Source organism: Macrobrachium rosenbergii, chromosome 32 (genome assembly GCF_040412425.1).
Source record: "Macrobrachium rosenbergii isolate ZJJX-2024 chromosome 32, ASM4041242v1, whole genome shotgun sequence".
Lineage (NCBI taxonomy): Eukaryota > Metazoa > Arthropoda > Malacostraca > Decapoda > Palaemonidae > Macrobrachium > Macrobrachium rosenbergii.
The window spans coordinates 6,193,373-6,204,124 of record NC_089772.1 but is presented as its reverse complement, the minus strand read 5'-3'; the positions used below and the strand labels follow the sequence as shown (position 1 = coordinate 6,204,124).

Sequence of the window (10,752 nt, the reverse complement as noted above, 5' to 3'; positions counted from 1 at the left end):
CAGTGACCGAGTCTTTAAGCGGAAGACAAAAAAACATAAAAGAACGTAAGGAGGTCTTGAGCGATGAACCCCGTGAAATCACGAGAGACACTGGGACATTCTTGAGTGATGGCGGAGACAGGAAATGTTTTTGGGATTCCTTTATGTTCTATTCCATTTTTCCGACGGCGCCTCAAATCTTTCGCTTTTTATTCATGACGAGCTCTTAAAAAGGGATTTTTTTTAACAGTATATTTCCTTCAGGTTATAACAGCATCTATTTCTATTCTACATGAACCCCAAAGAATTTAGTGGCTTTCGACTCTTTTGATATGATGGAAGCGCATTTCGGATTGAAAACCAACAAACAAGCAAATATTAAGTCCTCCTATTAACGAGGACATTTGGCATTCATAGCTTCATTTCGATTTTGATTTTAACTAAAGCTTTACATGAAGCTACGCCGACAAATCAGAACATAAATGTCGTAGCAAGCACTTCAGTTTTTGGTGTGTCAGATGAAGTGGCTGTCTGTAAAATTCATATGTTGTTTGTACATGTTTGCTGTTTTTCACTTTGTACAAGGTATTCCCAGAAGCAAGAGCAATTCATTTCAGAGGCTTTTGAGTAACAGATTTCAAAGGAACAAATAAATTTTTTCTCAGAATGTTATGGAACGCAACATAGTTTTTAATAGTTTTAAAGAAGACTCCTTCCTATTCTGAAAAATGAAAAAAGTACGTTTTTGTCTATTAGCAAAGGTATTTAATTTTATTTAAATGTTCTAAAAGGCAAATTTAGAAAATTTGCATTACTGGAGAGTAAGTCTTTAGGAAAAAGAAGCAATATATCTATATATATATATACACAAACATATATAATATATATATATATATATATATATATATATATATATATATATATATATATATATATATATATATATATATATATATATGACTTTTCTTTATGGTGACAGAGGAGAGACTGATTCAGCAGTTAGACGATGAATGTTACGGAGACTGATGTCTCGATTTTCTCTGGAGTCCTCCCTTAAATTATTTATTTCTGTCTCTCGTTCCTCCTTCATATTTAGCTAACGGACCATCCAACCGGAATGTTTAGGAATCAAAAGGATAGGGATCCTCCCCATTTGCATATTGGCCACTGCCTCCATCCTTCTCTCCCTCCTACCCCCATCATGTCCGATTATGGGTAAAAGAGAAGAAATAAAAATGGAGTCATAATATCGATTAACTTAGCTGGGAAACCTGCCAGTTTTAAGAGGAAGAAAATATGGGCGGTTGACAGTCTCTTGAAAAAAAGAGAAAGTGAGAGAGAATGAGAACAATGAGAGTGGGTAGAGAGAGAGGCTGAATGAGAATCAAAGAAGTGAAGAACAGAAAGAGAGAGAGAGAGAGAGAGAGAGAGAGAGAGAGAGAGAGAGAGAGAGAGAAGACTGTGTCGAGACGATCTAGGCATTTGTCACTGTAATAGTCCAATAGCAGTTATCGACGAAACACTTGTCATTTTTATTCTTTTTATCTTAATCCCCGGGTCTTCAGGGCTATTCGGATACGCAAGGAGACTCAAGCACCGAAATTTCTCATCTGCTATTTGTCAATATGGACTTTCGAGACATATATTTGATCGTGTGATCATTTGAGGGATATATTTGTTAGTGTGACCATCTACAGATTTATTTGTCAATATGAACATTTGAGACAAGTCTGTTAATGTGATCAGTTGATGGATTTATTTTTCAGTATAGTCATTTGTGGGGCATATTTATCAATGTGAACCACCAATAGATTTATCTGTCAATATGAACATTAGAGACATATCTTTGTTAACATGATCATTTGAGGGATTCCTTTTTCAGTGTGGTCATTTGGGGGCTTTATTTGTCAATGTGACCATCTATAGGTTTATTTACCAGTATGAACATCTGAAGGCTTTATTTGCCAACATGAGCATTTAAGGGATTTCTTTGTCAATGTGAACATTTGAAGGATTTATTTACCAATGTGAACATTTAAAGAATTTGAACATTTGTGGGATTAACTGAGTAATGTGAAATACAAGGGAAATGCGACCCTAGTGCTAGTGGACTGGGAAAGGGATTTTAAGAACTTAGTGGAATAAAGATATACTTTTTTGGAAAGGTTTCCAGAAGAGAACAGAGGTAGGCTTTGGAACTGACAAACTGACATTTCATGCCGAGTGATATTTGTGTAAAATAAAAAATCAGAAGAACGGTCTATGCATGAAACTAAGCTTACTTCCTAGAATGGAAGTTGCTAAACTTTGCTATGCTGTAATTAAGATATCATGGGAAATTAACAGAAAAGAGATTTATACAACAGAAGTCGACGTACAGAATAAAGGAACTTGCATAGAGAGAGAGAGAGAGGCGCATGAATTTTCAAGGTGGAGTTAAATGCTTCTGTTTAGTATTGAGGTGCGAGTATTTTGAGGAAGAGAAAATAATGAAATAATACCAGTGGGTCTGCCCAACTATTATTCTCTTCTACTGTGCTTAATTTTCTTTTTTCTTCCTTTCTCTCATTTTTACACCAGCGAGTTGGACAAATGGATCTAGCGTTGCCCCTCCATGAACAACGAGTGAGGCAGGTTCTCTGTCCTAGAACTTAATGCCGTTTTCATCCAGATAAAATTTATACATACATACAGATACATATATATATATATATATATATATATATATATATATATATATATATATATATATATATATATATATATATATATATATGTGTGTGTGTGTGTGTATGTATGTATACATACACAAGCACACACATATATATGTATGTATATAATCGGACACCTTCACAAAATACCACACCACATCTAAAAATCTTAGACAGTTTTAAGTTTTTCTCTTCTCGCTTTAAGGAAAATGTATATTTCCTCCCCGCAATCAACATCAAAATCTTTTGTACTTTGGTGCTAATAGCATACCCCCACATTGTAATGCCAGTCCTAACCATCTGTAATTCACCATATGGAACATGGCCTATATCACCCGTGAAATTACACCTGCGATATCAGTCTTTCCTATTTCTTTTGAAAGGTCGGGACAGGGGAAGAGCAACAGCAAAAGAAAAAAAAAGGGAAAAAGTCATCCTAATCTTCTTTTGATTCCTGGTATCCGAGACGTAATATGAGCCTGCGGCAGAAAATGTTGGAACGTTCCAAAAATATTTTTCGTCTCTTCGGCATCACGCGTCAACTATATTTTTTATGCATATTTTTTCTCTCTTCCAAGGAAAAAATTGGGTGAAGGTAAATTGTCTAAATTTAGGAGGACGTTCAACCGTCAATTTCGCGTGGGTTTTTTTCGCTTATTTGGATATTTCAAGACAGGTCTTCAGTTGTTATGAAACACACGAAGCCGAAAAAATTTGGAAAGAACACAAGGCCTTCTGAAATGGGGGACGAGACTCCATTTATCTGAGTTCCGTGTAAGTCAGTTTAGAAAGTTTATGTCTAACAAAATAAATTATAGACACCTTTTTCATTCAAAATATCAAATTACATTTTCACTATGCCCTATGTGAAGCTCTGTTTCCATTGTTAAAGTATTGCGAAGATCTCCTCCCACCCTCTCTCTCTCTCTCTCTCTCTCTCTCTCTCTCTCTCACGCACACCCATGCACTTTCTCCAATATGTCACAAGATATACCTCGAAAAGGATCTCTCTCTTGAACCACCTCTCTCTTTCTGTTCTATTTGTCACAAGAAAAACATCGCATGAAAAGTTTCTGTTGCTTTTCTTCTCGCATTTTGTACGACTGTTCGTTTCTCCTTTCCATTACACGTGGAATAAAATGCTGACTGTAAATTCCTGCAGTTCGTCTGTCCGTCCGTGTGTCCTGCTACTAAACAAGAGAATGAATGGAAAGATTATCCTTGCTTCTCGTCTGTCCGCCCGCTTTATCACTTCCAGACAAGGGTATTGACTGAAGAGCTCTCTCTCTCTCTCTCTCTTACTATTGACAATGCTAACTGCTTGCATTCTCTTCGCCGCTATGCCCAAGTAATTCTATCTGTTTACGCTGGAAACGCGGTGTTTTGATAGGACGTTACACAATCCATTTCTCGTCTGGTTTGTTCTCTCGTTGGAATAGTCTTTGCCGGGCAGTTTAGGGAATAATTGAAGAAAAATTTTTGATACGGATTTTGCTTTCAAAAAACCTGTTAACGTGCAAAAACAGTACATTTAGGCTTTATCAATATTCATGGAGAGTAAAAAAAATATATATATTATTTTGCATGATAAATTTTTATGAGAGAAAGATAATCATAAGAATTTTGCTTAACAACTTCTATGAGGATTAAAGACGCTATTTTTTTTGTTTTGTTTTTACTTGATCAGTTATTAGGCGGGTTGCATATACAGTAATCGTTGATCAACTTCATAAGATTAAGGAAAATATATATATATATATATATATATATATATATATATATATATATATATATATATATATATATATATATATATTTATTTATTTTTTACAGTTTTATGTCTGTTATTGACACCGCATCTCTCTCTGTCTCTGTCTGTCTGTCTGTCTGTCTGTCTCTCTCTCTCTCTCTCTCTCTCTCTCTCTCTCTCTCTCTCTCTCTCTCTTTATAGTTTTTAGAAAAAAAATATTTTTTTGTGCCTTATGAACTTTTGTACAATCGCATGCTATTTTCTTGTCCAAATAAACTTAAAACGATTAGCTATAATAACAAAGCTAATTATCGTATTTCAAACCTTTTGCTTTACAAGCTTTCACAGACTCAAAATGAAAACAGTCCGATATAAGGGAATTATTCTGACGAATTTTAACCTTAATTTTCACAAAGACAACAGTCAGTGCAATTACCTCTGTTACTTTTGCGGGGTTTAATGTGGATAGTCACAGAAGTACTCAATGAAACAGACTGTTTTGCCGTATCATACGCAATAACGCTTGAAGGTTTTCAATATAAATTTTGATTACACAGTTGCACTATTATTATTATTATTATTATTATTATTATTATTATTATTATTATTATTATTATTATTAGAGAAAATTATAATGTGGAATAAGCATACTATTAGCATTATCAGTAATAAGCAAAATGAGCATGTTCACAAAGATAATATTGATATTATGTAATATTTAGTTGCCAAACAAAGAGGCATGCAATTGAAAGGAGAGTGATAAAAATATCAAATGCACAAAATAACAACTGCTTTGAAAATTACTACACATTCAGTTATTGTAATTTTGATGGATTAATTCAGCAATACTTAAGAGATAAAGAACTTTTTGTTCACCAATTTCACACACATGCTTAGTTATAGACGAAGTTATCACTTCCAGTAAATGAAAAAAAGAAAAGGGTTGAAGAAGAAGAAGAAGAAGAAGAAGAAGAAGAAGAAGAAGAAGAAGAAGAAAAAGAAGAAGAAGAAGAAGAAGAAGAAGAAAACCAGCTTCAGCTAGTAGAAACACATACCTCGAGCTTAGGTACAACAAAAGATTAATTAAAGCTCTGTTACTATAAAAGTTATTAAAATGAATAACAGTAACCTGCCAATACAAAGGAAATGAAAAAGAAAAAAAACTATCAATTAAAAAAAATAAAAATTAATATGAAATGAGGACTAGAGGAGGTCAATGGAAATTTACATGTGTAAAAGAAGAAATATGAAAAGAATAATGGAGGCTGGCTATGGTAAAGAGTGCTAAATCCGGTATTTTAAAAGTCGTATTTGTTTTTTGGGTGAAAATCAAATAAATAGCAGGTGAATAACCGGACTTTTTTTTTTTTACACAACTGGCGTCACAACGGCAGTGGTCATCGAAATAACTGTCCCTTAAAAATCATTTCAACTCTCAGTTGCAGTAAAAACAATCTTTAAAATAATCCCATTCTCAGAGAGGTAATCCCCTTTTCCGAAAGGTAATACCCAATTGGGAGAAGAAATCGCTTTTACCAGGAACAGAGACCTCTTTTTTCGTATACACAAACTCTTTTGAAAAAAATAGTCCGATTTCCAGACAACCTCTTTTTATTAAGTTTTTAACTTAGTTAAAGGTCCCTAAGCGCAGGATTCACCTGGAGATTTGAATTTGGAATAGACAGGAGTGAGTATATATGAATATACATTTATGTTATATATATATATATATATATATATATATATATATATATATATATATATATATATATATATATATATATGTGTGTGTGTGTGTGTGTGTGTGTGTGTGTATGTATATATGTGTGTGTGGTTGTGTACATTACGCTACAGATGTCATTTAATATCCAATTCGCGCTACTTCGGGAATATCAACGAGTGGAAATTATAAGTGATAAATGGTCTGGTACCTAAGTGACTCGAACACCTAACAGCACCCATCAATGACTTCCAGTCGACGCTGTAGACCAACAGGCTGTCAAGAGAGGTATAAGTTAATGTCAACTCACCGTATATATATACCCCTCAATTGCTGGACTTTGTACTTAGCTTCAGCATCAACCCACCCCGACCAAGAAAGCTGATTGGTATGTTTGGAACACATAGCTATTTGTGAATTTTTTATCACATCACCTTGACATTTTATATACAAGCATTAAGCTACAAATGTCGTTTAATATCTACTTTGCACTGCTTCGGGAACATCGCTGAAGGGGAATTATCAGTGATAAATGGTTTGGTACCTAAGTGATTCGAACACCCGACAGTACCCATCAACAACTACTAGTCGACATTCAAGACGAGTATATTCCTAATGCCACCACTGGAAAAACGGTCTGGCTGAAATCTAGAGCCAACTGGGACTGCATTATTGAACTGTTAGGCACTTGATATTTTTAATGCTCTATCAGATCCAGATCCCAAGAAAAAGTTAAGTGAAATGCTGGTAGCCATGGTTTGATGATACATGGAGACGAGCCCACCATGACAAACAGACCAAATTCAACACATGGAGATGATCACATGAAAATTACGCCATTCTTTTGAGTCTCACTGTGCTGCTAACAGAGTTTACCAAACAGCTGAGCGAAATTACAATCATTCCTTAAAGAGTAAACTTGTAGGAATTACTCAGCCTCATTTGTAGTGGACCAAATTGGCATCAACTATCTTTGGGTCATGCTCATCTTCCATTCCTCCACCACTAACAGATGATGGTAGATTGGTTACTGTCCTCAAGGAAAAGGCTGAACTGCTTCATCGAGCTTTTGAAGCTAAGCAATCAGCTGAGAATGTCCCTCTCCCTGATACTTGTCATCCTGAACCTATTCTTACAAAATTTGCATCTGGCTCTAGGGATGTTAAGATAATTCTTGATAATCTTGATAACTGGGATAGAGATGATCCCTGATGGTTTCTTCCATTGTTTTTTAAAAAGGTTTCTTGTGTGTTATCTTCCAAAATTAGTAGATTCCAGAGATTTTTAGGTCAATGTAGTATCTTTGCGGATAAGAGCAAGCTTAGTGATACAGTGCCTGTTCCCTGCAGACTGCAGTAACCACAGGCCAATTTCTATTCACCCTGTGCTCTCCAAAGTTTCAGAAAAACTTATTTTTAAGCCACTATATATAAGTATGTGGAATCTAAAGGACTGTTAGCTGATAGTTAATATGCATATAGGAAGCAGTTAGGTACTTGCGATGCTCTTTTAGACTTGACATGACATTTGCAAGAGAACCTTGATAAGGGTTTGAGTGTAGAGTAATTCAAATAGATTTTAGTGCTATTTCTATTTACTAAATCACAAGGCACTTATTTATAAACTTCAGAATCTTGGAGTGGGTAAATATGTCTTAGGTTTACTTCAAGATTTCCCTACAGGTAGGCAGCAGCAAGTTGTTGTTGCTGGGATCTTTAGCAAACCAAGACCTATAATGTCTGGAGTTCCTGAGGGTAGAGTTCTTGGTTCATTGTTATTTTTAGTGTATACAAGTGTTATAGTTGTAGGGCTTGAAAAAAGACTGTTCAGTATGCTGATGATGCTACACTTGTTGGTGTAGAAATGAGGCTGGCCTTAGTCTCATCCGTGACATGGAGCGGATTAGTGAATGGTGTAATCGGTGGGGCATGAGGTTGAACTGCAGTGAAACGAAAACACTACTGATTAGCAAATTTCATACAGATTTTCCACCCCATCCTCCCCCTCAGGTGGTTGGGACACTGCTGAATGAGTCTGGAGCTTTAACTATTCTTGGTGTAAATTTTTACTCACACCTTACTTTCGAAAAAGAGCTAATGAAAGTTTCAGCACATGCTGCACAAAAATTAGGAATTGTATATAAGGCCTCATATATTTATGACAGTGTTAAAATCAAAACAACCTGTTTTAGGTCATTTGTCCTTCCTTAACTAGAACACTGTTCTCAGGTGTAGATGTCTGCTTCTGCCAGAGATTTGTCTCTCTTAGATAGAGTAGTTCATGGTGGTAGGTTTCTCTTTCCTAATATTAGCAGTTATGACTTAGACCATCGACGGATGGTCTCTTGTTTGTCAGTTTTTCATAAGGTGTATTTTAACAGAGATCTTTCACATTCACAATTGATCCCCGATCCCCTTTTCCTGCCGAGAGCAACCAGATCTGCTGAACAGCAGCACCAATAGAGTAAATACGCCTCGCTGTTGAGCTTCCCAGTTCCAGAGAACCTTTATTCCTCACACCGTTGGACTGTGGAACAATTTCCCTGAGGATGTCGTTCAATTAGAACTTCCAAAGTTCAAGCGAAGGTGCAATGCATTACCACCCTTATACACTTCTCCCTGCATTTTAATAATTTACTTACATTTTTATCTGTTTATTTATTGATTTGTTGACTTTTTTTTCTTTTTTAATAAGTGATATGCATTCACGTTTAACCGGTTTTTAATCTAAACCCTTTATTCTATACGTAAACACACACACACACACACACACACACACACATATATATATATATATATATATATATATATATATATATATATATATATATATATATATATATATATATACATTATATATACATATGTATATATGTGTGTAAACATATCTATATATATGTATATTATACATATATTGTTTTATAAATTATATATATATATATATATATATATATATATATATATATTATATAAAATGTATGTATGTTTCTGAATGTGTATATGTACAGAGTACTAGTGTATAGTTTCTCTCTCTCTCTCTCTCTCATTCCTTCAAATGCCCAGAGCGATAACCCTTCCTACGGTTGATGCAAATATCCGGACTCCTATCCGGACTGGAGCTAGTAAACGTCCTGATACGCTTCCGTCAAAAGGGATAAAAATAAGAAGGTCGAGTTTATACTCTAGGAAGCCTTTGTGAGAATTTTCTATGTATTTTTATAAGCACTGTAGTTTCTTATCTTTTATATTTTCTAGGTTCTGTTAATAATGTTGAGACAATATGTGTTTTATTGAAGAATCTTGAACGATTGACTTGAAATAAAAAAAAAATCATGATAGATATATTTCAAGAATATTTTGGGAATTCTCATAAAGCAGGGTTTTTGATATCATATTCCCCAAAAGACAATTTTACTTATGAGTGTACTAGTACAGATAAGTGTTTTACAGAAAGGGGAAATACGCATTATGAAAGGAGAAATGTCAATTTCAATCCATGTCAAAAAGTTAAGTAGATGACACACTTTAGGCGTCACTTTATAGTTAACTTTTCATATTCTGATCTGTGATGACCAACATTGTCTTGAAAGGGACGTACCTATTAGTAAACATGTTTCAGAGAAAGACAAAATAAAAAACCTTGAACGGGTGATTATGAGATAAATACTTATGGCATAAAATATTTTAGATAAGTACTTACGGCATAAAATATAGACTGAAAACTTGAAAAAGGAAGGAGCTTATCAACTATTAATGTCATACAAGGAGGGGTGGTTGAGATAAACTTGGACAAAGGAAAAAAAAAGCATAATCAAGTATGCCATGAAACGAGGGAAATCTGGTAAACAAGAAACAATATACAAAGTTAAATAAGTAATCACTGACATATTCCTTCGACAAATTTTACCAATTATTTAAAAAACCGGTTTGCTGATTCTAAACCAGCAATAATTATAGGTGTTATATATTGTCGATAAAATAAAAAAAAGGAATTTTTGTAGATATCTATAGAACCAAAAATTTAAGAACTGTTCTCATAATAAGGTGATATTCTTAAACCCTAAGAACACAGAACAAGTCTGAAAAAGGTAATGAGAGCGAAAAAAATAGCATAACATAACTTCTTGATGAATTATAAAAAAGAAAACACAAAACAGAGATGGATTTGATAGACGTGTAAAAGAAAGAATTAACATGATGGTAGAACTGACAGGCTTGAAAGAGAAAATCTGAAAGCAGAAATGGACTAGAAATACGCTGAAAAGGAAAGAAACAGAAAAGTAAAGATAGAATTGGCCAACTCAAGAGAGAAGAAAATATGAAATCAGACAGATCTGATAACCTTGAAAGAGAAGGAAATCTGAAAATTAAAATATTTGAATTAAATCACAAAAACAAGAACTGAAATTAACATTTGTGAAGTGCGCATACATCCGGTAAACTTCGGAAGGAAAAGCAGAGATACTAGATTTGCTAAATTATGACAAGGAAAGAATTTCGGAACCATATTAAATCTTCATCTTTTTCTTCTTCTTCGAGAGATTAACTTTTAACGTTGTCAGGGGAGGAAATTTTTGCTGAAAAATTTGACAA

The 10,752-nt window shown here is 34.3% G+C and overlaps 2 protein-coding genes across 8 annotated transcripts in view; one reads left to right on the top strand and one right to left on the bottom strand.

The window, feature by feature from the left end:
- LOC136855625 (zinc finger protein 385D-like) overlaps window positions 1-10,752 on the bottom strand; it is a 1,128,591-nt gene that overhangs the window by 253,522 nt on the left and 864,317 nt on the right. The gene's annotated exons all lie outside the window — the stretch shown is intronic.
- Window positions 1-10,752, top strand: part of LOC136855585 (chromo domain-containing protein cec-1-like) — a 174,781-nt gene that overhangs the window by 55,628 nt on the left and 108,401 nt on the right. The window contains exon 2 of the mRNA XM_067132679.1: window positions 5,363-5,506. Within this exon, the coding sequence (XP_066988780.1) occupies window positions 5,363-5,506 (144 nt within the window). The remainder of the gene's footprint in view (window positions 1-5,362; window positions 5,507-10,752) is intronic.